The sequence below is a fragment of the Paramormyrops kingsleyae genome, chromosome 8 (genome assembly GCF_048594095.1).
Source record: "Paramormyrops kingsleyae isolate MSU_618 chromosome 8, PKINGS_0.4, whole genome shotgun sequence".
Taxonomy (NCBI): domain Eukaryota; kingdom Metazoa; phylum Chordata; class Actinopteri; order Osteoglossiformes; family Mormyridae; genus Paramormyrops; species Paramormyrops kingsleyae.
Genome location: NC_132804.1, coordinates 8,180,746 through 8,207,015, shown reverse-complemented (window position 1 = coordinate 8,207,015; position 26,270 = coordinate 8,180,746). Strand labels below are relative to the sequence as shown.

At 45.8% G+C, this 26,270-nt stretch overlaps 1 protein-coding gene across 1 annotated transcript in view; it reads right to left on the bottom strand.

The window, feature by feature from the left end:
- Nucleotides 1-23,825, bottom strand: part of LOC111849400 (plexin-A2-like) — a 111,685-nt gene extending 87,860 nt beyond the window's left edge. The window contains exons 1-3 of the mRNA XM_072715118.1: nucleotides 23,463-23,825; nucleotides 4,696-6,024; nucleotides 376-558 (exon numbers count right to left, since the gene is read on the bottom strand). Of these exons, the coding sequence (XP_072571219.1) occupies nucleotides 376-558; nucleotides 4,696-5,889 (1,377 nt within the window). The 5' untranslated portion in view covers nucleotides 5,890-6,024; nucleotides 23,463-23,825. The remainder of the gene's footprint in view (nucleotides 1-375; nucleotides 559-4,695; nucleotides 6,025-23,462) is intronic.
- Between the last annotated feature and the right edge of the window lie 2,445 nt (nucleotides 23,826-26,270).

The window sequence follows — 26,270 nt, the reverse complement described above, 5'->3', positions numbered from 1 at the left end:
ACCATGGAGGCGACAAAAACGACAACAACACCTGACCAGAGGAGAAGCCTGCTTCTGAAATGTCTCAAGCCCAGAATCTTTGGGCAACTAACTGCGTTGAGGTTGTGACCAATCACTCCGCAGAAATGCAATATATTAATAGTGCATCGAGAAGTGATCAGAAAGTGTTCATGAATAAACAGGACAGCAGACCTTCCCTCTAGACCCAATCAGCAGCTCCCTTAAACCTGCACAAATCCTCCAATCAATGCTCTCATTCCAACAACATCCTATCCCATTCGATTTCAGTGCCTCTTCCAGGCTTGTTCTGATTGGTCCAATACAACTAAAGGACACATGCAGTGCGATAGTCTCTTTCTCCCTGCCGGGACTCACCTTCTTCAGCCGGCCCTTTCTGGTGCCCAGAAAAGCCACACAGTAGCCATCGTAGTCATAGGCTGCTACGGAGGTGAGGCGTTCGCGGCTCTCGGTGTACACCACCAGGCCGGACACCAGCTCTGAGCCTCCCAGGGGCTGGTTAATGTCCAGTCCGCAGAAAGAGTCGTCAATAGGCACGGGCTGCGACAGAGTGAGAGAGACACAGAGAGAACACTGATAAAACCATTATTAAACTTAATTTGCACTCACCAGTCAGAACAGTTCAAGTCACAAGTGTACTCAACAACAATAATCTCTGGCATATTATTTACATATTTTGTGTTGATAAAGCACAACGAAATGAAATTAACTGAAGGAACCAGAGTGAGCGAGGGTGTGGGGGAAAGGAAGGGAAATGAAATTTATTTCTCAGGTGCGAGGGAAAGTGAGACCTTCCAAAAAATCAATGACCTTGTGTTTATTATCATGTATATTGTTTATGCCACTTACCAATTCAACGTGTTCGGTTTATTTTTTGGCAAGAGAGCTAATTAACATTAGATGCTACTGTGATGTTAATTTTTCAGTGATTCTGGGCACAACAGCTATGCATATGTAAATGTAGAACAAGAATAGAGTAGGTGTCATATATAAACATTTCCACACATATATGACACACAGAGACAAGCACTGTTTTCAGTGTTCATTCTGTATGTCTGTTTCTGTGGCTGCTTTTTATTATTACTATAATTATAACGATAATGAGGTGTATTTCCATTTCTTCACATTTTGCTTTGCAGCACATCATAAGACACTGAAAGGATCCAGAGAATGCCTTTGGGATTATCATACAAAAGAAGTGGACTATGCATTTGGGATATTTCTGTTCTGCAATAATATTTTTAGAATTTCTGATGTGCTGATAAACACTAGGAGAATGTCTTTCTGCTGTAAAATACACAGAGTTTTTACTATTATTAATATCTTACCCAAGAGCACCACTGCTACAAATACATGAGTGTGCTCTAGACACATTTAACAACTATTCAATTGATTTCCTATTAACGCTCTTGGATTTTTTTTTCCCACAGAATGCATGGCGACTTCAAAGTCCATTTTCAAAGGTTGTGTGTACATGAAATGTAAACTAATTTGCAAAGCCATCCTTAGATAACGTCTGGCAAGTGCGGCGCTATCAGGACATGCTGAAATGCCTGCAAACATAAGGACTGTCTCTGGCGAGAGTAGAACCAGTGTCACATGCTGGAAAAGCTTAAAGCCTGCATATGGCGTACGGACTGGGACTCGGCAGTAACCATTGGCATGCAGGAAAAGTCAAGGGTCTTACGCTAAACCTCGAAGCAGCATCACAGATGATGAGTGACAATGTGCGTGTCTGTATGAAGTCTTACAGCACAGGTACTGAGAGCAGCAGCAGTGTAACTGGACCAGCAGAATACAAATCTTTTCCTGAATAGCAGTTAGCAGATACTTGCTCACACGCCTGTTGGTACAGAAAAGGATTTTTTGAGGTTAAGCAGCCTTTGGTAATAGCCACTGGGGCAGCCCTCAGCACACGTGTGAAAAGCATTTCATATCTGCCGCATCCAAAGGCGGATTCACTCACTCGGAACATTACGGCCCAACAAGCTGTCATGGAAGAGTGAAGCTTCGGTTAGAATGGGAGATGGGACCCATAATTCTCTGCGTCGCCCAATCAGGGCCACATCAAAATCAAGACATCAGTTTTTAAAAAGGTCATTCTCATAAAAACATTGCCATTTGACCGGAAATGTCTGGGTTCTGTGATTAAAACTAGCAGGACATTAAATTAGCAGGACATCATAATTAACATCCTGTCAAAATGATGTGCGAATCTGGGGTCTTACACATCTATCTGCCTAGATAATCCTTGCTATATAAAGATATAGTATACAGACACAGTTATAAGAAAATTTTTAGTCGATGACCCTAACCTTAGCCATGATCTCTGAACCTCATCCCCCTGTTTAACTGAGAGGGTAACAGGACACCTGACAACAGTGACTCTGATTTGCCCTCAGGAACACGAGCTGAACAATACCAGGGGTATTTAAACCCAGCAGTTTAAAGTTAAAGGCACAAATGTCGCCTCATTTTAGGAAATATTCATCATGCAGTACATTCCCGATTTTATCAGTTCCATCAAAATATTGAAAATATCTTTTGCAGTCCATTTGCTAAAGTCCATTTAAATTTGCACACAAATATTTTAACATGAACTAAAGAAGATGTCTAATTCATCTCGTGAACCAAACAGTGTACTGAATAAGAATTAGCAGGATTTCATGAAACACACCATTCACATTCTCCACATTCCAGTTTTGGGTAAGTCTGCAAATAATTTACAACATCTACTGTAGCGAAAACAGCATATGTTGGGAGGGTGCTTGATTCAGGGGTCAGTGCATGTACAGTATGTATGTCCACAATCACAAATCCCTTAGGTTCCGGCTTTGAAAAAGGGGCATTTCACTGACGGCCCTACCCTATAATCGTCGATAATCCCATGTGGCTGTTTGAGAAGATTTCCTTCATTGTGGTAACACTGACAGGATGAGCATTTATAAACCTGTGGGGATTAAGTTCTCTCGAGGTGATGTTTGACCTCTGAATTCTGGCCTCTCCCTCTTAAAATGGGAGGAGACGCAGATGGTACAGGCTGAGAACAGCACCCCCATCTGACTGGGTCAATCCCTGGCACGTTGCTAATCATTCAGGGATACTGAAAAACACAGCCAAGAAAGATCCCAGGAGGGGTCGGTTTAACACAAAGGCAAAATGGAGCTTCTCATCCAAGAGAGAACGTTATTAAGGAGAAGATCCAGCACACAGACACACACACACACACAGACATACAAACAGACACACATACACAGTTTATGGGCCAATTAGTGTTTGTAATTGTCTTTTAATCCATTTCAACAATTAAAGAACTGCAACACAAAAGGATAGTAACCCCTTGGGACACATCTCAGAAATAACAGTGCCAACAAGATGTCACAGACGCACATCCCATACTGCAGAGAGGCAGATTATGAGGAGAACACCCACGTAAAATCGTTTCATATTCCTCTTCCCCTCCATCTCTTTCTGTCTCTTTCTGTTAGCCTGTCTCTCTGTCATTCTCTCTCCTTTGTCTTCCTCTCTGTCTCCTTTCTCCCTCCTCTCTTTTATTCTCTCTCCCCTCTCTCTCTCTCACTCCCCATTTCCCATTTTCTTATTCTCTATTTCCACCTCTCTCCTTCAGTATCCTTCTCTCCCTTAGTCTCTCCCTCACCTCTTCCCTTCTGTCGACTTTCCTCCCTCTCTCGCCTGTCTCCTCTCTCCTTTGCTCAGGCCATCGTTCACTCTTGCTGTCTCCATCTCTCTCTCTCTCTCTCCCTGCCTTTCTATCTCTGCCTCCTTCTACCTCTTCTTTACCATCCTACTCCCCCTGTCTCTCTGTCACCACCTCTCTCCCCCTCTCTTCTTCTCGCACCCCCCTATTCTGCCTCTCTCTATCACCCTCTTCTCTCTCTCAGTGCCATATTTATTCGATTGCATTGCGAAGTGACTGCATCTCTTTGATATTTGCCAAGAAACGCAAATCCCCTCTCTAATTTGCAAATGTTTTTTCAGTCATTATAGACTTAATGTGTGCCTTGCACCAGTGCAACTGCTAAGCCGTTATTGGCAATTACGCGAAGAATAGTTCATCAGAACCGTCAGATAATAAGGCCCACAATAGATACCACAATAACGTGTGTCATTACAAATTGGCCCAGTCCTATTCCTCTCAGCGGGTGAGGCTTATAGAGTTTACTAGCTTGATCTGGTTAGACATGCAGTGGCAGATGAACATAACCCGTGAGCAATTAACACATGTTAAACTTTTTTTTTTTGATGCGTGAGGACTGAGCACGACTTTGGGACCCCCCTGAGAAGCTGGATCAAAGCTGCAGTTGTTCTGGAAAAAGCCAAGAAATTATTCTTGACTCTGGATTGTGTTTTTGTGATTCGCAGCTCTGGCTGAGCACATTAGCGGGATTGCAGTGGTTCTTGGCGGTGTTTGTCCAGACTGGCATGCACACGTTCTCCCTCAGGGTAAATTCTTGCGCACACATGCTTAGCACTGCATCTGTGTGCCTACGTATGTGTGGCATGTCACCCTCCTTGAAGACCATAGCAAACTGACCTGAACTCTTGAAAGATTTCTGTACATCAACAATTGTCAAAGGCAAAGCAAAATAGGGGCACTAGACCAGGCAGAAAGAATCATAGCATCATCGAGAGAGCAAACGGGAGGCAGGCCCTTACCGCCTTGGTACACTGCACGTCCTTGCCCAGCAGCCAGTGCAACTCCAGGTTGCCCTCGCCCTGATAGCAGGACTGGAGGCGTTCCTGGATGTGGGCGTTGATGTCCCGGATGGCGAAGACGCAAAGGGCCGAGTCATCAGGCGGCCGGTGATACTGCTTCTGGCCCTTGGAGAACACGGCAAACAGAACGTCGTCCTCGGGACTCACTCCAAGAGTGGCACCAAGTCTGCGTCCCGCCTTGGCCAGGAAGGCAGCCTGCAGGAGACGGTACTCAATGCCGTGGCTCAAGCAGCCCAGCGGGAGGGAGACGTACGAGTGGAATTTGTGATCGCCCTTGCAGAGGCGCACGACGCGGGAGGTGTAGAAAAGGTCACCGGCAGAGCCAGCGGCCGCAGCAGCGCCACCCTCAGGGATCTCAGGCTGAACGGTGAGGAAGTAAACAAAGGGGCCGCTGGAGAATCCGTAGATGTAGTAGATGTCAAAGTGCGGCACGAGCGCCAGCGTGTCGGAGGGGATCTTGATGAGTGATGACACAAAATCGGTGTGGAGCTCGTAGTCCAGCATGGCTGAGGACTCGGGGTCGCGAGGTAGCTTGCGGCTGGAGACCGTCGGGAAGTAGTCCTGTTTGCCACCCACTGCAGTGCCAATAAAGAGCGTTCCAGCCCCACTCTGGGAGGGCACGATCACGCCAAACGTGGCTCCCGTCCGGTTGACACTGGAGAGGTAATGTTCCTTCTTGTGAGAAGGTTCTGCCAGGATGAAGAGGTCATCCAGACGGAGCAACTTGCACACGCCCTGGTAGAGGCTTCCACAGGCGAGGAGCCGGTTCTGGGAATAGTCAACCAGGAGAAGCTTGTTGACGTTATTAGTGGGTGCCAGCGGCTCGGAGCACGGCTGCACAATCAGAGGTGGGTAGCAGTTCTTATTGTCGTCCTCAGGGCCCGTGTTGTGTGACACCAGGAGCGTCAGGTTTGGCGATAGCTTATACACCCGATTCACGGCGCCGACATACACATCCCCTGTGCTCTGGTGCACCGTCAGGTGGTTGAAGGACCACTCCTGCCTCTCGGGGTGGAAGCTGTTGAAGGACTGGCTCCCATTGGCTCCAGGGGTGAAGGACACCAAGAGCAAGACCCACCACACTAGGGACCACATTCCCCGAAGTGTCCGATGACAAGCCCGGTGGCCCTCCATACCTCCGGGGGCCAAAACGGGCAGCAGAAAATGTGTCTGGATTAGAAACAGGAACAGAGATGGTTCCTAGTGTATTCCCACTGCCTTGTATGTGGTTACTCAGGTTGCTTTCACATCTCAGGCTCTCACATGATTCTGGAAAAGAAACGGAAATACAGAGTCATATGCCAGTTTGGGGGGGGACAGGGGGCGCTTCAACTCAAACTGTGAATATGAAATAAAAACACGTGGGGGAAAAATGTGTCATTCACTGTTCTGACTCAAGTTCCTTCCCCAGATAGGATACAGAGAGAGACTGCTGCTGACATGAATGACAATGGCAGGAAGTTTCGAAAGAATGTCTTTTCCAGAGGAAGCACTTCAAAGAGTCCAGCAACCATGAAATAATTTGCAAAGTCACACTCGCCTTCAAATCATTTCGCTGAGATTTAACCAGATGCTTTTAAATATCGCCGAAATATCTGTGTTGTGCTGCAGAGCTAATCTGGATGAAGAATGTATGACATCAAGGAGAAATGACCGTGGTTTAGTTCTGCCCCTCAGCCCACAGCCTTTACACATATGGAACGCTATTTCCTGTCAAATCACTAGGTTCAGTTTCTCATAGTTTAGAGCTAAGGAAACACGCTATTCCTTTTCCTTTCCCTCAACTAGGAAGCAGATCTGAGTCTCAGCAACACGTCAGAACTCCAGCCTGTCTGTTCCCACACCATCATGCTTGCAGACGGTCAGCGGACTTGCTCCATTCACAAGAGCCATAGGGTTTATGTGACTGTGGTTTCACCCAGGAGTACATGGGCGGATTGTGGCGGAAGCAGGACATCTATACCGAACGACCATGTGAGTGGCTAGAGAGACCCTCTAATTCTGGTTGAAGGCCCCGCTTCAGCACATCGTACTCTGACATACTCTAATTAAAGGCTAAGATCATTGGATCAACTGTATCACCTTTTCAAAAGCAAAATAAACTATGCAGCTGCCCTTTGAAGTCAATGTTAAGAAGCCCCCGTCACCAAAAAAAAAAAGCAAAGGATTATGGGAATGCTCCCTTAAGGGAAGAAGAACATGCGTCTAAGGTCGGTGGGGTACAATGAAGGTCTGTTCATGCCTTGAGGGGAAAAGGTGTCATCGTGCTCAAAGCTCTGGGCGCACTCCCAGTAGTGTCTTGGTTTACATCCTTCCGGAGGCATCGTGTTTACTTACTGTATTCGCCTGGCTGTGTCATGACTTTGCTGATTCTGAGCCGGATGTGGACGCTTTGAGAGTGGAAAGTGATGTAACACATGCGGAGTAGCTTGTCACGGAATCTGCCGTCGCGGAATCGCTCATCACGGGATCCCTCATTGTGGGATTGCCCGTCTAACAACGGCCTTGGGCCACCTGTCCGTCTGGACACTCAGACACACTATTCTGAGATCTGGCTGCCCTGCCTTGCCTTAGTGGATGGAAAAATGGCAAACGAGGCACGCTGACAGAGGGACTCCTTTCAGGTTTACCTCTTGTTAAACCACAAAAGCACCTAAGCAGATAGTTCATCGCAAGCAAGCCTCCATTAACTCAAGGGTTAGAGATATTGATCAGGAAGGTGGTAAAAACATGGCCTCTTATATTAAGCTATCAGACCCTTTTGTGCTGTTAGCCCAGGGGGAGATATGCTACTGTATAAACTGGTCCCTGGAGAAGCCATTTGTGAAGGGGGGGGGGGGGGGAGGGGAGGCACAAGCCACCTGTCAGCTGTCTCACTCTGCTTTTCTAAGGGGCGGGGGGGTTTGGAACACAGCCCCAGGGAGATTGCTAAAGGTGTGGTTTTATCAATTACAAGATTTAATTATCAAATAGTCCAAAGGACGGACAAACAGTTTGTTACCTCCGTGATGCTTTCCCAGTAATGCTCTTTTCCGCATTTTCAGATGTGGTTCCCAACCGTTCACCGACATGAAACCTCCCATTTTAATGAGAACTGCCTATTTGGACAAAACTCTTTTATTTACTGAGGTGCACACAGATGAACTCTTTCAGGTGACTCGTGTCCATCCACCCAAGCATCCAACAGATCCAGTATGGGGTTATAGTAAACATGGAGCCTGTCCCAGGAGACACTGGGCAAGAGGCAGGGGGAACACACAAGATGACAGGATAGGATGCCAGTCCATCACACACACACACACACACACAGGTATGTAATTATATCTTTGTGGGGACCATCCATTCATTTCTATGGGAAAAATCCCAATCACGACACCCTTAACCTATCCCAATCATGACTACCTAGCGTTAACCTTAACCAAAAGTAACCAAACAAAATTCAAGTCTTTTGGCATTTTTATCTATCTATCTATCTATCTATCTCTCTATCTATCTATCTATCTATCACCTGTGAAAACACGGCTGTACTTCTTCCCTTCAGATACGGAGTTGCCATCACCATAAGGGTAACTAGGCTCAGCACTGCCTTTGCTCACAGCCTGGGGTTAATAAGTGCTGACAGGGCCAAGAATTAAGCCGCGTCTTCCTGGTGTTGTGTGGCATTGTGGGTTAACCGGGAGGACTTTCGCGGTAAGGTGTAGGGGTCGACCATGTTGGACCATTGGCTGGATCTCTCGAAACGCACTCTTTTTGGGAATTAATGGAGCACTCAGGGGTAGGGGTCGGGGGGGGGGGGGGGGGGGGGAAGGTTAGCTGAGGCAACCGATTAAGCTGAGACTGAGGTGGAGTGAAGGAGAAACAACTGACAGCAACACATGGGGGCTCATTGTGACTGAACCCCCGGCCACAGCAGGACCCTGCAGCTGCAACAAAACACCCGCAGCTCAATATTTCCAGAACTTCTGGGGCGCAGGTTTGATTTTCATTTAAACTGCTCCTACAAGCCTCCGTACAGGACTGAGTTGCCATGGCGAAGCGGGAGAGAGCTGCCGTTGAGTCAAACAAGGGGACGAGTTCTCATCCCGCATCAGCAATGCATAAATTTAAATTACTGAACAATAATCACCTATCTGTCTTCTAGCTCAGTGTTTCCCGACCCAGTCCTTGGGGACCCGCAGACAGTCCACATTTTTGCTCCCAGCTCCACGTTTTTTTTTTTGTGATTAACATTTTTATTAGAAAATACAACAAATCATGAACATATAAACCACACAATACAGTACAGATAGTGACCATGATCGATTACAGATATTTGATACAAATTTCAGCTCCACGTTTTTGCAAAAATGTGAACTGTCTGACAGGGAACTCGGAAGGAGCAAAAAGATGGGCTGAGTGAGGGTGCCCGAGGACTGGACTGGGAAGCACTGGTCTAACTATTTATTTTGGTCATAGTCAAAGTGAGGCCTGGAGCCTATCGCAGGCCTTAAGCAGGGATCACCCTGGATCACTGATCTAAAAACTGTCCTCATGTCCTTTGGGTTCTAGACAACACACCCAGACCTTGTTACCTGATCCTAGTTGGAGCCCTTCAGAAGACCCAACATCTCTTATCTTCTTGCATGTTTCCCTTGTGCCAAAGTCACAACGCACATTTTCCTTCACCCCAACTGTTTGGTTAAGTCCCTGCCATTGAGTGTCAAAGGGTTCTATTCACTGTCCAGCCCCGGGGAGAGTCAAACATGAGATGATTAGCAGGTCCAGAATGAGAGAAAAAAGGAGGAGAAAGAAGGAATGATTCCTCCATGGTGCAGTGACTGACTTGTGCTTGTGACCTGGGGATTATCTGCAGGAATCCCGCAGGGCCTGAATTCTCTTTGAAAAGAGACAAACCCCTGCAGCTCTGAGCAGCGGGGGGGGGGGGGCGTCACCAGGCCCCCAGCATGCACACGCCGGGTCCCGAACCCCTTGCCCGAGTCTCTGCCGCGTCATTTAATCCCATCCACCTGCTGGCCTGATCTGCTCACGTCAAAGAGCTGAAAATAAAATTAAATGCATTTATAAATTCCGCTTTTTTTTTTTTTTTTTTTTTTTAACAAATCCAAATTATCTGTCCAAAAACATTAGCAGGATTATGAGAAGAGGGACTTGGTCTCCTAAAATGCAAGTCTCCTGTTGTGAAGACTGCAGCTCCAAACAGCCGTCATAGCAGTCCTCTCCCAGGGGACCATTTTAGTCATCATTCCTGGGGTGTGGCTGACACACACACACACACACACACACACCCAATTGTATGTAGCTCACACACAGACAGACACACATATACAGGTTTGTAATTATATATATGATAAAAGATATATACACTGCCCGGCCAAAAAATAGATCGCAATTTGAATTTATATCAGCAAATAATTAAGGGCCAATAACTGGATCATTATTACAGCTCAGCAGTGTTATGCAGCAATAAAGTGAAGTCAGCTGAGTACCTGAATCTACTGAATGGCCAGGTTACACCTCCATCCATCATCAATGGATTGTTTTCTTCCCTGTTGGCATGGGCACATTCCAGGACAAGAATGCCAAGATTCATTGGGTTCGAATTGTCGAAGAGTGGTTCAAGGAGCATGACGAATAACTTTCACGTATGACTTGGTCACCACAGAGATGTGACCTTAACCTCATTGAAGGTCTTTGGGATGTGCTGAAGGAGGCTTCATGGAGTGGTTCAACTCACTTGTCAATACAGGATCTCGTTGAAAAATGAATGCAAATCTGGATGAAAATAAAGGGTGAGATGTTGCATAAGCTTGTGGAAACAATGCCATGACAAATGTGCACCATAATCAAAGCTAAAGGCGGTCCAACGAAAAATTCAAATGGCGACTTGTTTTTGGCCGGGCAGTGTATATCTTTGTGAGGACCATCCATTCATTTCTTTGGGAAAAACCCAAATCCCAACAATAACACCCTTAACCCCTATGTAACCCCTACCCAACCCTAACCATAATCATAAGGAACCAAACAAAATACAAGATTATTTGGTGTTTTTTGATTGCAGTCGCAGAACGTTGTGCGAGGTGTCACACATTCGTGCAGCTCCTGGTGACCTCACACTGACCCACCCATCTGAATTTGAGGAATTCAAAAACAGGAAGTGACAGGGGACCACTATTTGCAGAAGGCCAAAAACACGAGACAGAAACACCCCGAGAGGGCACCGGAGGAATCCCGGAAGCTTCCAAGAAAGTTAGTATGATCGGTGGAAGATTATCCTGAAGGACGGCTGGGGACATGGAATCTCGGCAGGAGGTGAATCATGGGTAAAACCTCAGACACCGACAATTAAAAATAGCACATATATATGCAGATGGAGAAACAGGGGGACAGGGAGAGAGACAGAAGGACAGGGATGACTGTGATTGGTTAAAGAAGTGAAATGCAAGCCCCTCCCTTGTTGACCCAGGGACACATCGAACTCTGCAAAATAAGGAAAAACACACCATTTTCAATTATTCCATCTGTCAGTCACACTGGTTTAAACATCATGCCAGTAAAAGCCATGGTTGTCAACTGACCCTGTTACCCAGACAACAGTTTCACCCAGTCACAAATCCCTGATCAGAAATATCTGCCCTTTTGCCAAATTAGCTGCCTCTAACGGTGGTTGCTATTCATTTATTAGTATTTCAAGCTACTTTTCTTATAGCTACACCAGCAGTGATGTGCATGTTACTGAAAATTAGTAATTAATTACAGTTACTAGTTACTTCACTAAAAGTTATTGGTTTCTGAGGAAAGTAACTTTTGCATTACTACCGTTGTCTTATTAATGAATACTCGTAGTTCTGTTATTTTAGTGTTGCTGCTGTGACAGCGCAATTCAGCTGTCAAATTTTATCTGTCTCTGTACCTGTAATACTTTCCATAGATCACGTCACCATGAGGTTGGATGTTGTTTGGTCATAAACAGGAAATTATCGGAATGGGCTGCATTAGTCCATTAATATTTTCACACAAGGCAAAAGGAACAAATAATGAGCCTATTTAAATTTCTGTACTTTTAATTGCATTCATTTAAAAAGGTAGTCACATTATTTGTTACTGACAAAAGTAGTGGAATTATAGTAATGTGTTACTTTGTAATGTGTTACTACCAACACTGTACACCAGTAGGTGCTTGGGTCCAGTCTGTTCACTCGCTGACATACCCGTCACAGAATGGTTTCGCAACCAGCCAAGAGCCACCGTCCTGGATCAATCATTGTCCGTGAAAGGAAAGAGGAAGCAACGTTACAAGACCCCTTTCAAAAACAGCAAACAGGATGAGATCAGCAACACAGTAGATAAATGAAGGCATTCACCCAGCTGTGGAAAGTAAAATGGGCGAGGGAGGGAGAAAAGAAAAGACAGGAGACACTGGGTGACACTGGGTGACACTAGGCACCCCATTTCCGGGGTGAAATAACGACCTACTGGGTCTTTTTTTAATTAGCGTGAATAATATTTGGATTCCTGCATGACTCCCAATTCTTAACGGCAGTGTGGAATGACCAATCCTCACATACTTCCAGTCCTGTTTTTATGTATCTGAAAGTGACCAATGGGAGTGGCCTGTTCAGTTCTGCCCTAGTAAGACCGACCCTGAGATTAGCAAATACAATTTCCGGTACTTTCCGTGTAGACCGGCCAAGTCGAGGGCAGGAACAGCGCTGGAAGCAGCCTTCCTGCCTGCAAGCAAATGACCGCCTTGTCCCTGAGCAGGAAAGGAAAGGCTGGTGACTCAAAAAAAAAAAAAAAAAATCGATCGATGCTGTTGGCAAGCCACTCACGTTTTCTGCTGCCGTACCATGAGAACACTGTCATGGAGATGTGTTGCTCGCAGTAACTGAGCTGAGGTGCTGGGATGGTGGAGAATGTGCAGAAATACCCCCCCCCCCCCAACCTCCCCACAGAAAGGTGCTTTAGGAAACCCGCCCACAGGATGTGTCAACACAATCATTTACGGATCTTTTTAATCAATTCTGATCTCAAAATGTTATTTCAATAAGCCATCTAATGAATATGTAATGCTTTCCCGTTTGCTTGACTTTTTTTGATTTAAAGATGTTTAAATTGTGATTAAGCTGCCTATAAATTATTTAGTGAATAACAAATTTCAGTCTGACACACAGCAAACAACTTAGCATTCAGTGATCTTTGAAAGTAATTTCGGTTTTAATATTTTTTATATGGCTGGACATCTTGAAACATATGTAAATTATTTCCCAGATCCATAAATCTTTTAGATATTCTGTAAACAATTTAAAAATCTGAAGGTAATTTATGGAGAAAAAGCAGGCTCATGCATGGAGAGGAAACAAGGCACTGGGAAAGGCCTGTGGGGACCTTGGGGACCGACACACGACCCAGTGGGCTGCCACTCCTCATTCGGGTCTCTAGCCCATTGGACTTGGTTTTACATTTTCCAAGCAAAGTGGGTGGGTACTGGTCTGGCAGGAGACAAGGCACAGGTGTAGGAGAACCCAAATAAGTAGTTGGGGGGGGGGGAGAGACAGTAACATTTGCAAATGAGGCCCAGTGGAATGCTAGCCATGGATCAGTACCAGAAGACCTAAAACACTAACCTCAGAGGAATCGAGGAACTGGTCAGCAGGCACCCAGAGCACTGGTCCAGATACAGGTCCAGAGGACCCACTTCCCTGGATCAGGAGGAATCAAAGTGCAGGGCCAGCTAAGCCCAGATTCATGACGGCAAAACCCATGTGTAAACACGAAAAGGCACATTCTGCATTACTCCAGAGGTGGCTAAACCTACACCTAAGGTGAGCAAAAACAAATTAGCACTGAACAAACAAGGATACGTGTGCCTCCCTGGGGTGCAGTGGCCAGGGAGCCAAGACCCCCCCCCCAGCAGAATTCATGATGGCAGACCTGGCCTTCATTTGTGCTCCCCTGCTAATGATCTCGGGCAGCGACTATTAGCTTATTTCGGATGTCCATGTCGCTGCAAATTAGCTAAAAGAAAAATAATGCAGGACCAGGAAAGGAGCAGAAATTACTTTTGCTCCACTGCTTTTTAGGATAGAAATGGATGACAGGTATGTCAAATTACGGGGGGCTGAGGGCAAGCAGTTGACATCTAAATGACTAAAGCATATGCTAAGACACGCTAACGTAATGTAGCGAACACGTGGAACTGTGCAAGTCGTTAATGATTCCTGCTTAGCCTTATAGGTAGTTCATCTTACATGCAGAGCCTTGACAGAGGGTCATCGGATTAGCCATGGTCGGCATGACTGTGCATCAGTGCTCTAAATGGCGTAATGTAATTCCTCCCATAGATTGGCCACCATGCAGTTACCAACCAGCTGCACCCTTTACGGCCCCGAGGGTCATGGCTGCCTCCATCTTTACGATTCCAATTCCGGTGCAGGCCAGGAAAACTGCAAAGCCAGTCCTCTCCCCCAACCTTGACTCATAGAGGGCGACCCGCGAGAGGTATTCCCAGTGTGCAAGGAGGTTAAAATTAGTGTCTGTACTGGCAGACGGGAGAGGGAGGGAAAGAGGTGGATGGTTCCACATTTTTTTTCCCCTCGACTGACACGGTGAGCCATCTGGAGGGGCGGCGGAGGGACGCGTGAGGAATACGGCAGCTTGTGTCACCGTCAACGCAATCTTCTGTAGCCTGACAGTGCAACCTGTCACGGCAGACCGCCCGTCGGGCGAACGCTGGTTTCCCTAAACGCCGGCTGACTAGTCTGACTATGACCAGTCGGCAGTGGTGCAGGGTGGGGGGGGGGAGTTAAACGAGGAGAACGGCAAGCGAGGTGTGCCTGCTAACGGTCCTTCAGTCAGAGCAGTGCCATGACGGTCGGGGTGCGCAAAGACCCCCATCTTCTACCAGACAGTCCCATCAGAAGCAGAGAAAAGGCAATTCCAAACCTGACATGATTTCCTAAGAGTACAAAGGCTAAGACTTCAGGTCACATCTGTTTTTCGAGTTTTTGACAAAAGGCACAGACTTGGCAATACTCTGGTGGGTGACTGGTGGGTATGTTATTGCAATTCAGTGTCTCGTAACTATTTTCTATCCCTATCATGTATCTTGATTTTTAATTATTTCTCGTTTTTACTGCTGACGCTAAGAGCTTTGCACGGAAAATTCCCATGCGCCCATACTGTCTGTGCGTTTACAAATGGCAAATAAATCTCTTGAATCTTGACTGGCAGGAAGTCCTGGAACCTGAACATTGGGCCCCCTTGACTTGGCCTAGCCATGGACAGCTTCAACAGTGATCGCGGCTGATGGTCGCTGTTTATAAAACCTAATTTTTATTAAAGATGCATTTCCAGTGATGCAACACCGGCATATCCCTCTGGCCGTCAGACAGCACCAAAGGACCTCTCTAGAGTGGTGTCCCCTGCGCGGGACGGATGCTCTCGCGGGCGGAAGAAGGTGCTGGGGGGGGGGGGGGGGGGGAGGCTGAGCAGGTCGGAAGCATTTCAGGACTGAGCCCTCTGGAACGTAAGTGGTTTTCTTTCATCGTCTGAAGCCCTGTTTGAAGCGGGGAGAGAAAATGACAACGGGAAACAGGAGGGGACCACTGGAAAATTATAGGGGCCTTCAGATCTAATATTGCCACATGAGTGCTGGGAACTGTATTAAAGGGATTGAACAAACAGGAGGTGTAATGTCCAGCACTGCGGCTCGGTACACGGCACAAGCCGAACACGACTGTACCTAACTGGGTCTCACGATGAAAAATAAATTAATGATTCTGTGAATGTCTGCCCCTAGCTCGAATCTTTGAGGGGGGGGGGCACTCCTTCTGATTGCTTAAATCGATATCTCAGGCAGACAGTGAAGTCCTCAGGAAAACTGCCCCCCCGCCACATCCACTTAATTTGCTGGTTCTGACCCACATTACTGCTAGGCTGCAAATTATGAATGATATCACCGTTTGATTATTCATTGCTCCCGGATAATTGAAGTTGACCATATATTCACATCGGCTTCATGTCAGATCACAAGCATCCAAAAGCTGTGGGGAATTCAGTGCAGATTCAGATTCGGTTATGCAAGTGTTTGTCATTAATCTACCAAAATAATAATATAAAAGTAATAAAACCTCCTCTATCCTCTTTACCTAACCTAAAGCTTTACTATATAATGAAACTTCGTAGTTCGGATTTATTTAAAAAAGAAAGCTCAATAAACAGGAACAGAAAGGGCCTTAAACAATCTGTGAAACACCATCACCGCTTACAACACGGCAGCCACTGTGCATCAGAAACGTGGCCGGAAACCGCAGCAATCATGCTAAAGGCGAGATAAACACAAATAGTCACCTTTTTAACAAGGCTTTCAATTCTGCCGCTCTCACCGGGGGCCTGAGGATCTGCACCGTGCTTCCTTATGAAAGATTGACATCTATAAGTGGCTCGAGCGACGGCTTCCACCGCTGAGAGCTGCCTGTACTGTTATTCTGTTCAGATGGTAATGTGGCTGATAACCATAGCATAGATGGTTCTGTTTACCTCGACTGGAGCAAGCCTCATATACACAAGGCCATGTGCACTTCAAAGCCAGGCGCCACGGTAACGCCGCGACCGACTCAAGCACAAACACCTGACTGTTTCCGGCAGCTGGTAAGATTTGGGAGCCGCACCATTCAAATCCTCTGGTGACGGCAGGCACACACTGAATATTCATCACCCCTGCCAACACTTAAAATAGTTGTAATCTGCAACTAGCGCTCATGAATATTTAACTGCAAGGCCAAGGATTTTGCACCCGAGCAGTAAGAGAGTCAGTGTGCAGGAATGTGCCCCCCCCAGGGATAGTTTACATTTTTTCTATTATTTAACAGCCTTCTTTGAGACTCAGAATGTAGCTCGACACTCTAAGTCCAGGACAAAACAAAGAAAGTCTTCACTGAGATGGCAGTCCGGCCTCATGGCAAGGCCGACGGTGTTTACAGGGTGACATTCTCCGGCGAGGCGGACTGGGGCCTTGTTCTGTAGCCCCCCCCCCCCAAGCCCCACCCCATTCAGCATGCCACCCTCACTGAGACAAACCTGCCTTTGCTTCTGTCAGGAAGAGATACCGGATTTCGCGATTCGCTTTTAATCACAGCCCAGTTCAGCTTGTTTTGCTCTACGCTGTTGTGTTCATATGGGCTTTTTCAGGAGTTGGGGGAACTATGCGGCTGCATCAATTTTCAGTGCTTGTCTGAAGAAGTCCGTTATCTCCCTCTCTCTCTGGAATGATTCTGCACCCTTATCTCTAGGCTTCCTCAGCTACTGACGCTGTATGTGTCAGGACTGATGTCCTCCCCCCCACCCCACCCCGTAGGCGATGGGAGATATCTCCACAGATAAGGGCCTAGCCTTCTCGAGGATTGGAGCTAAGCAGGCAGTCCGGAAGCCGGCGGACTCATAAGATTAAGAGTCCTCCTCCTGCGCATCCTATCAAGCTCCATTCACAAGGCGCCGTTTACGCCACATCGCATTCTTAATGAAGAACTCAAAGAATAACCAGTGAATATCTATTCTCACCAGGGCTGATTCTAGGATTTTCTGAGGTGAGGAAATAAGAAGGGCTATAATCCATACAGAGAGGCCAAACGAATTTTCAGCCAATGATATGTTTTGAGTCTGTGAGTGATGGGGAGGGGGCACTCTTGGGGCCAATCAGCTTTCAGCTGGGGCAAGTTTCACCTGTGGCTCCGCCCCTCTAAATGTCCCTAATTCTCAAGTACAGTAGTATGGGCGAACATAGAAATACAGTTAAGGCATTCTGTCCAGAGGCTGTAAATCACCATGAACCTACTTGGCATATGGTTACACAGATAGAAAAGCAAAATACTGCTTAGCAAATGCTGCCTGATTAGCTGCATGGAATGTTTTCACCCACTATGAAGACTAAATGACCTTATTCCACGTGTGTTTCATCACATCCATGAGGAACTCAGAAGAACCTAGAGAAGCCCCTTTAGCAACATGGGTTTTGGTCCAGATTCTACCCAGTTGCCTTAGACTACACGTCATCCCATGGGAATCGTCGTTGTCGACGACGTTCTGGTTTAAAGTCTAATTCGAGATGTCCCATGGCTCCGTGTGTCTGTCGCCACGGTATCACCATCGCTTTGCTTTCGAAGCTGTTCCAGATGGATGGACTGACTGTCTCGATGGTCAATTTTGGCCACAAACCTTTTCCCCAGCAAAGCTGCGGACAGAGAGGCCAGCTTGACTTTGGAAGCTTCACGGTTAGTGACCAGAGAGAGAGCATGGGGGTCTTAAACAGGAACACGGAAAACCCACCATTTCAGATACGTCTGTCAAGGCAACCCAAGACCTTCTAACCTCCCCCATCCCCCCCCCCCTCCATGACAGCTGTTTCTCCTCATGACAGGGCTTCTCTGTATCAACCAGAGACCCAACCCAGCAAATTCTCGAAAAAAAAGAGACCATATCTTATTGTAATCCTCCCCGTGCCAATATGCTGTAATGTTCAGCGTATGTTTATTGAGTTCTCACCTTCCCATGTTCAGTGCTGCTTAAATGGGGCCAGATTTCAATCTTCTCTAGCAGCTTTTGCCCATATATGCAGGTTTTATGTGTATCATGCTGACAGCAAGCAAACATGGGGGATAAGAGGAGGTGTGGCTTTATCATAAGGGAAGGGCAGGTGACCAGGATCTGCTGATTAACTCCACCTGTCCCTCATTCCCTGCAACGTGCACAAATTGGTGCATGATTTGTCCAACCCCCCTGCCCTCCAGTAACCTGGAATAAGTCTATACGTTACAACCCATATAAAGAGAAGCTTTCCTGTCTCCGTCCTGGCCTGTCTGTTTTAGTCCCTGTAGTTTTCCTTCCGTGTTCAGCTGTCGTCTGCTGTCACCACCTACTCTGCTTCCGCCGAAAAGGACGATCTTCCAATGAAGGTCCCTACTTCCTGCCCTGCCACATGTCATGGCACTTCTGTTTGCCATCCTGACCGGAGACATACAAATAAACACACACACACACACACACACACACACACCATGCCAATCAGAGCTACACACACAGATCACAAAGTAGGTTTCCAGCTACATAAAAAGTTCCGACAGCACATTTAATAAACCTGTAGCAACTATTACAAAACTGAAACGCAGGATGATTCTCAAGGTTGGGTTCAAATTCAAGTTCAGCGTGGCTCAATGCCTGAGCAAGGCTCTCTACCTGTTAATAATGATCTCTTCCCAGGAGATAATTCAAATTTATTGCTTAATGTCCTAGTTGCTTAGTGAACATTACTACGAAGAATATTTCGCCGTCAATAGAAGAGAAACTATTTTACCACTTAATGTACCACAGAAAAATGACCTCATTCAGTTTGAGAACTGGCTGAAAACAAGTATAATCGATTTAATGGTAACGGTAGAGAGCTGTCTGTCAAGGACAAACACCAGTGTGTATGAATTCCCAGGGGGTTTTCCGGCTAATTTTCATCGCTATGCGGGATTGTTAAACACCATAAACGCTGTTATTAAAAAAGGGAGGGCTTGGGCTGGAAAAAGTGTTAGTGTTTCAGATGGGAATATTAATGAAAGGAAACAGAAAGCTGATATACGTTCTAGGACGAAAACACGGACAAATAACCCAAACTACAGGGGAAATCTAGAGATTTGGCTTAAAACTCAATTTAGGCTGTTAATCAGCAGAATGAGAGCTGTTAACTAATTTAATTCTAAAGTGCCGTCTGACATTTTCAAAGAGCCTTGCGGGTCATCCTGCGGCTCAACAAGTAACTGGGCTCGTTCTTCTTAGAGAATGCCAACGTGCTCTGCATCATCATCGACTGGAGATCTGAGCTAATCGTCCCCTGACAAGAACATGACCGAACATGAGGAGCTTCAGCTTGGGCTGACACCTTCATCGCCCCCAAGTATCTTTATCACCTCATGCTCACCAACGGTCGGGCGGGCAGACAGCTGCGCATTGATCAGCTTGCGTATTTAGATGTGGCCTGTCTCTCTGATGACACGCCGTTATCATGTCACACGCTGCTCAATGTGTACGTGTCAAACAAATAATCAGATGTGAAGTTACACGAAAAAGACCCCAGTCCTGCGGTCAATTAATCAGAATCGGGGCTTGTTTCAAGTCTTCCTGGGATACTAGCTAGCAGGTATGAACGCACACACACGAAAGGGTCCGAAAGGGCGACCCCGGTTATCCAGTCCCTGTGACAGCCACCCCCTCCCTGTCGAGTAGTACAGGACAGAAAATGAAAAATGGTATTTCCAACCTGCAACTAGGACACTGGGTGTTTAAAGAATAAGATGGAAGAAGAACCATATCCGGGGGGGAGGAAACCCTGTGAGACATGTGCGGGGGGGGGGTGTTTTTAGTTGAAAAAGGCTACTGAATGCATTTGTTCCTTTTACAAAAAGCAGGTTAGTAATCTTTCATGCAGGCTTGGCAGGTCGGTAGAGCTGAGCACCTCCTAGTCTGTGCTGATATCCAACTGGAACCTCTGAGGCTGCTTCGGGGTTTGAGGTCACAGTAAGACAAGAGGTGTCAATCATGTGGGGGGGGGGGGGGGGGGGGGGGAGGTGGCACCTACATCATTTCATCTCTTTCCAGTTCACCAGCTTCGTTCCTGCCTCAACCACATGGAGATAAGCATGAAGTTCAGGAATGTAACCATGTTAGATTACACAAGTCTTAGTGTTATCAAGCATCTCCCAAGCCTCCAGGAAAACATGTAGACATGCATCTAAACAAATCACATCTCGTATTAACTTATAGGAACAAACCGAAGGGATTAAGACTGAGCCCCTTTAAGAAGTGAGGGTATCTAAATAAAGAGCAATCAGCGAAGCATGCCTATTGGATGGCCTTTGATTGCGTGTGGAGCAATCACTTCAGTGGGGTGGGGGGGACGGTTGGGGCTTTGGCAGGGATGGTTAACACTGCAGCCAGGTCAGTGGCCAGTCAGAGTTTTTACAGAATGCTCCACCAATGCTACCAATTTGCCAGGCTAAGTCCTTATCAGCTGGCCCTAATCAGCAAGGAAATTAGTTCTTGGAATCAGGCTGAATTCACTATGGGAGGGGTGGCAGAGGACATCGAACACTGGGGGGAGAGATGAGACGGTGCAACATGAAGGGGGGGGGGCAAATCCACAGGAGCCGCACCATTTTGCCACCCACTGTGACCGCGGGAGTAAATCTCTCGTTATTCCCCGCTGATTTCAACCTCTGACAACATTCATTTTAAGCCGGCGTACTCTGCATGGCACGGTTTAGCGTCCTTAAACCGGCTCGGAGAAAGATCACTGGATCCCAGCACCTACGGATTTCACTGGCCCTCAGTCTGGTATCTATACCAGCGTGAGGATGACAGCATTTCAGAAATAAGACCAAGATTTTAAAGTCCTCCTCCACATTAAAACAGCATGACTGAAATAGCCTTTAAGCACACAGATTGTTTTAACTGCTCTCAATCTAACCTGCGGGGAGCAGCTAAAGTTCAAAAACATTAAACCGACAGATCACGAACAGAAGTTGATAGAACAAATGTTTCTCAAAAAGCACACTCTGAGAAAGCAGAGTTCAGCATTCCTCAACACCGCCAAACACACACATTATAAACAACACGTGAGTTATATGTGGTCATTGTCCCTCAAGAAGCCATTAGCTCCTCTTTGTTCCATCAACCACATTGATCAAATAGCCTGAACACCAAAATGCAGCAATGGGGATGATGCCCCTTCGCAACTGCCTACCTAACATTTAATCACCAGCAGCTGTGTGATTTACACACGGATGGCGAGGAGTCTAGCTACACATTAAGCGGAAAGCTATTGATTTTCAACGAAGGCAACGAAATAAATCTGATTTGATATACCTGTCAAAGACGATCGATATTAAAATTAAAGACGTGAAACAGTTGTTACTTTAATAAGCCTGGATTAATGCATGCGTATTTTTAGTATTTCTCTTGCGGGCAAAAAGTGTATTTCTTTTTTCCAATAAACACGACGATAATGTAACGCAGGTAAGCCTTTCCGGGTCCCCAAGGATCTGGAGGAAAGGCGGATGAAAACGCATAACCTTGAAAGGAGATGTCGTGGGGAAAAGATGATAAAAGAAAAAAAACGAGGAGCCGATTAAAGTTTAATCACTGTTCTTCTTCATCCTTTTTTTAACTTTGCCACTCGTTCGTGTAGCCTGCGGTTTATGTGTATCTGCGAAAATCACGTTTTTCTGCGCCCCTGTCAGCCGCGGACTCCCAGTCGGTTCTCTGTGCGTCACCCAAGGTCCCCGCTCAGAAAAACGAGAAACCAAGAACATGCCTCAGCCTTATTAAAACCCCGGTGATTGACTTGTTTTTTCTGGTGGTATAGCACTTCATCACAGTTTTATCTGCCAGTCACTTTGTTTAGCATAACAGGCTTAATGGATGTGATAATTTAATGCTGTCACTATCTGTTGTGGAGCATGTTAATTAACACAATACTTTCCCTCCTTATCCTAAGTTCTTCACGGTCAAACCGCTGCTTCTTGGTGTAATAATTCAATGGGGGGGGGGGACAGTCATATTTTTAACGAAATGACCAGCTAAAGGGAGGAGGTTTGATCGTGTATCTGCTGTGTGCCGGCGCTGTACAGCCCTGTGTCAGGTACGACAGAAATTCAGGCTCATAAATGGATCAGTTTTTCCATCGCACACCAGACGGGGGACCTCACGGTACCGGTCAGATGAAAGGTGTTAACAAGTGCGTCTGCAGAAAAAGATTCACTTTGGTTTTGTTAAGCGCCGCGGGCATTTTAGGAGCTAACGATGGTGACGTAACCCTGGCCAAGGCGTAAGAGCAGAAGCACGTGTGGGACTCGATCTCACAGCCTTCGGCGTGGAAACCCAAAAGTCTAATGATCAAAAGCCAAACACCTGGCTCAAAATCTTAATTGAGGGAAAAAAATAATGATTGATTTAAATTCTGCAAATATAAAGTGTATCGCATTATTCACAACTTGCACTTCACCGCATACTGATAGATAGTAAGATGTCAATAACTAGCCTTACAATAACTAGCCTTACTTTTTAATAATATTAATGGGATTAGATAATGGCAAATGGCACACAAAACATCAAGCGCAAACTGTACCTAGTCTAATTGTACAACCTATAATATCGAGATCGCGTCTACGAGGTCTGTAAATGTCAAATATATGCTGGGGGTAATAAGACAATTTCTAAGTCAGTGTTCATTGTTCATCGCTCGCGCTGCGAAGGCGGACCGTATGCGACTCCGAGATCGGATGGCATGTCACCGAAACGTTGTTTAAAAGACAGCGGACTGGCAAAGCTCTTACGAATCCAGACCAGTCATTTCTGCCCGTTGCCTGCAACTCCCATATGAAAGTCCGTGTACGCTACACTTTACTCGAAAGCCGGAGATCATTTTAACCCAAGGGATATTTATGAAGTGCATGGGAAATCATTCTGGCTGCGATCGATGTCTATGCACCTGGCATTATAGTGCAGACCATATAATGTTTAAATAAGACCCGACTGCGACGCGAGTCAATTATATCAACCGGCAACGGGCATCCTGTTAATGGACACGTACCCACCAAATGTACCCACCTTGACAACCAGTCGTGTGCATGTAAATGACTGAACTTCGAAACCCGAAGCTGAATACTCACTGCTAAAAGGGTTGTCCCTTTTGATCACCTTCTGAGGTCCCGTCGGTCTCTCCTCCTCACTTCCCAGGTCACTAATTCATATCCACGTTCAGAAACGATCCGCAGAGGTAAAGTCGCCTTGCCCAGGTGCGCCCCTTCCTGCGTTCAACAAGAAACCTCCCTGAATTCCATTCATTCGCACGCACGTAAAGCCGGCCGGGTTTCCTCCTTCCCAGTCATTTACAGCGTTACTCTCGCTATTCTCTCCGGTTCTGGCTGCAAACACGCCGCCGACAGCCGTCTCTCCCCCCGTCGCATTACGCCGTTCCGACGTCTCAGTATGAGCCTGCCATGGTTAGACGAAGCTCCTCGCAGGAAGGTATCAGCTGCTCGTACGCAGCTTCATTTAAAACGCCCCCCACACAACCCCCCCCCCCCCCCCCCCGCCACTCACTCCCAAAACCCCACACTCCCCCTTAGCAGCCCCTTAACCGAGTCGTATTTTTTAATGTGTTCTGCTTTGCTTAACCTCAGTAGACCTAGAGGCCATTTAAGGTATCCTTTAAAAAACAGTACTATTATTATTATTATTATTAAAATTGGATACCGCGAAGGTTGATTATGCAAACCAGGGTACATCTGCCCACTAACGATTTTGGCCGAAGACCAGGGCGCTGCTTCGGTCTTTGCATTTCAAGACTCCGAAACGCGGCACAGAGATGCTCGCTGTTCAAGATGCATAGATTACAGTACTACCAGACAGATCAGATGGACTCTTATATGCACAAAATAATAATAATAATAATAATAATAGTAATTAAGTTTGTTTCTTTTGAACGAAGTCATCATATTTCTTTAAAATGATTACGTAACAAATAATTTGATTGTACTTTAAACTTATTGTACCAGATAAATGTATCAGTTAAAAGCTTTAAGCAGCACCATCTATGACTGGTACTTCGGGCATCATCCTTTTCCTGTGTATTTTTAGTGGAGACTATGTAACCAGTCAAGGGTCTTAAAATAAATGCTCATTCTTTTCGATTTGCATGAAATTATTAGACTTCAACGGAATGAAAGAAATAAGAGTTCTCGCTCTACTATTAATTGATTAGCATAATAATTACGCCGAATGCGCTCCAGTAGAGAACTTAATCACATGCCTGAGAAGCACTTTTAAGGCAATCCCTTCGTTTATCCCCTACGTAGGTTACTTCGGTGTATAGGGAGTAAGATTTTTTCCCCGTATCAAGCGGCTTTCCTCCTGGTATTCCGGTTTTCTCACACAGTCCGAAAACCTCTGATTTAACTATCCTCTCTTAAACATGCTCATGTGTGCCCATGTGCCCCTTCCCATAACCCTGACCAAGACAAGCGGTTAGAAGGTGAATGGATGCTGCCACATTTTGTTTTTTATGATGCAAATAAAATTAAAGATGTATTAAAAATCAAAAGGTAAAGAGAAATGATATAACTATATTGTTACCACGAGTTTCTTATGTACTATAAAGTTTCAAATTGCATTATCCTGACAATTGTAAACGGTTGAAATATAAAAGCATGAAATAAAACAGTGACACCTATGGGTTATATTTAATAATGACACCTATGTCTTTCTAATTGTATCGCTCATTTTGTATTCGGTTCGAAATGAGCGGGACTGAGTGTAGCAGAAATTGTGTAGTTCGGCGTTAGTCAGCACAACAACAATCCTGGAGTGTACCTAAAGTTTGTAAGACTCTCAAGTTAGGACTTACAGCGAGGTCTAATTTTAGCCTGTATTTTCATTTTCTTTTTTTCTTAATTCTTTCTTTCTTTCTTTCTTTCTTTAGTTCTTTCTGACAATAATAATAATAATAATAATAGTAATAATATCATTAATAATAATAATAATCGGTTCCATTATTGATTCAATATTGTTATAATTATAGGTATTCTGTTACACCGTGTAAACCTAATCGTTTTATATTTGAGTTGTTATTTATCGTATATCATTTGGTAAAATCATACTTACTAAATAATTGTGTGTTCCCAGTTAATCTCAAGCGGGCGATAAAGCCGTCAGATCGCCCTAATACTCCACGGTATTTAACGGGTCCCCGTTTTGGTTTTGTAATTTTTTACCTGCCGTGGGGAAGCAGACACAGAGCACCCCTTTAATGAGAGGCGGCACAAGCGGCGATGTGAGTCTGTTGGCTGCCATATCAGCGTTGTGTATCACTGCCTCTGAGACAGGTCTTTAAAGGTAGATATAATCAAATAGAGCGACAGATTCAATTATTCTGGGCTTGGAGTTGGACAGAGCTGATATTTGTTACAGTGGAATATAATTCAGTTGTAATACAAGGTTAGTCATGCCTGGTAGATACTCAGACATGCATCTCCAATCACCTGTGTCTGCCAGTGCAAGTCCACACTGCCCCCGGGGGTGTTTGTACAATAGGATGACCTACTCTTGATTTTTTTTGTGGGGGGAGACTCGAATGAAAAGAAAGCATTGCTCACTCTTGAAAAAAGCAAGACAGCCATGCAAACGAAGCAACGAGCCTGGACTTGAACTGCAGCCCGGGTAGTGGCAGTACATTTGGAACCTTACAACAGCATAATTTCATCAGCTATTATTTTGTCTTTATCCCTGTACGCTACACTGGCGGGAGCTGGGGGGGGGGGTGGTTGGTTATGGAACAGCAACACATGGATAAAACAAAAAAATTACCACAAAACATGGATGACAATTTTCCACCAGGGCGTATCAAAGTTGATATTAAATCCGGTCCCCGCGGGATCACGCGGCAAGGCGAGAAGATCAGCATCTCCCTGGAAACAAAC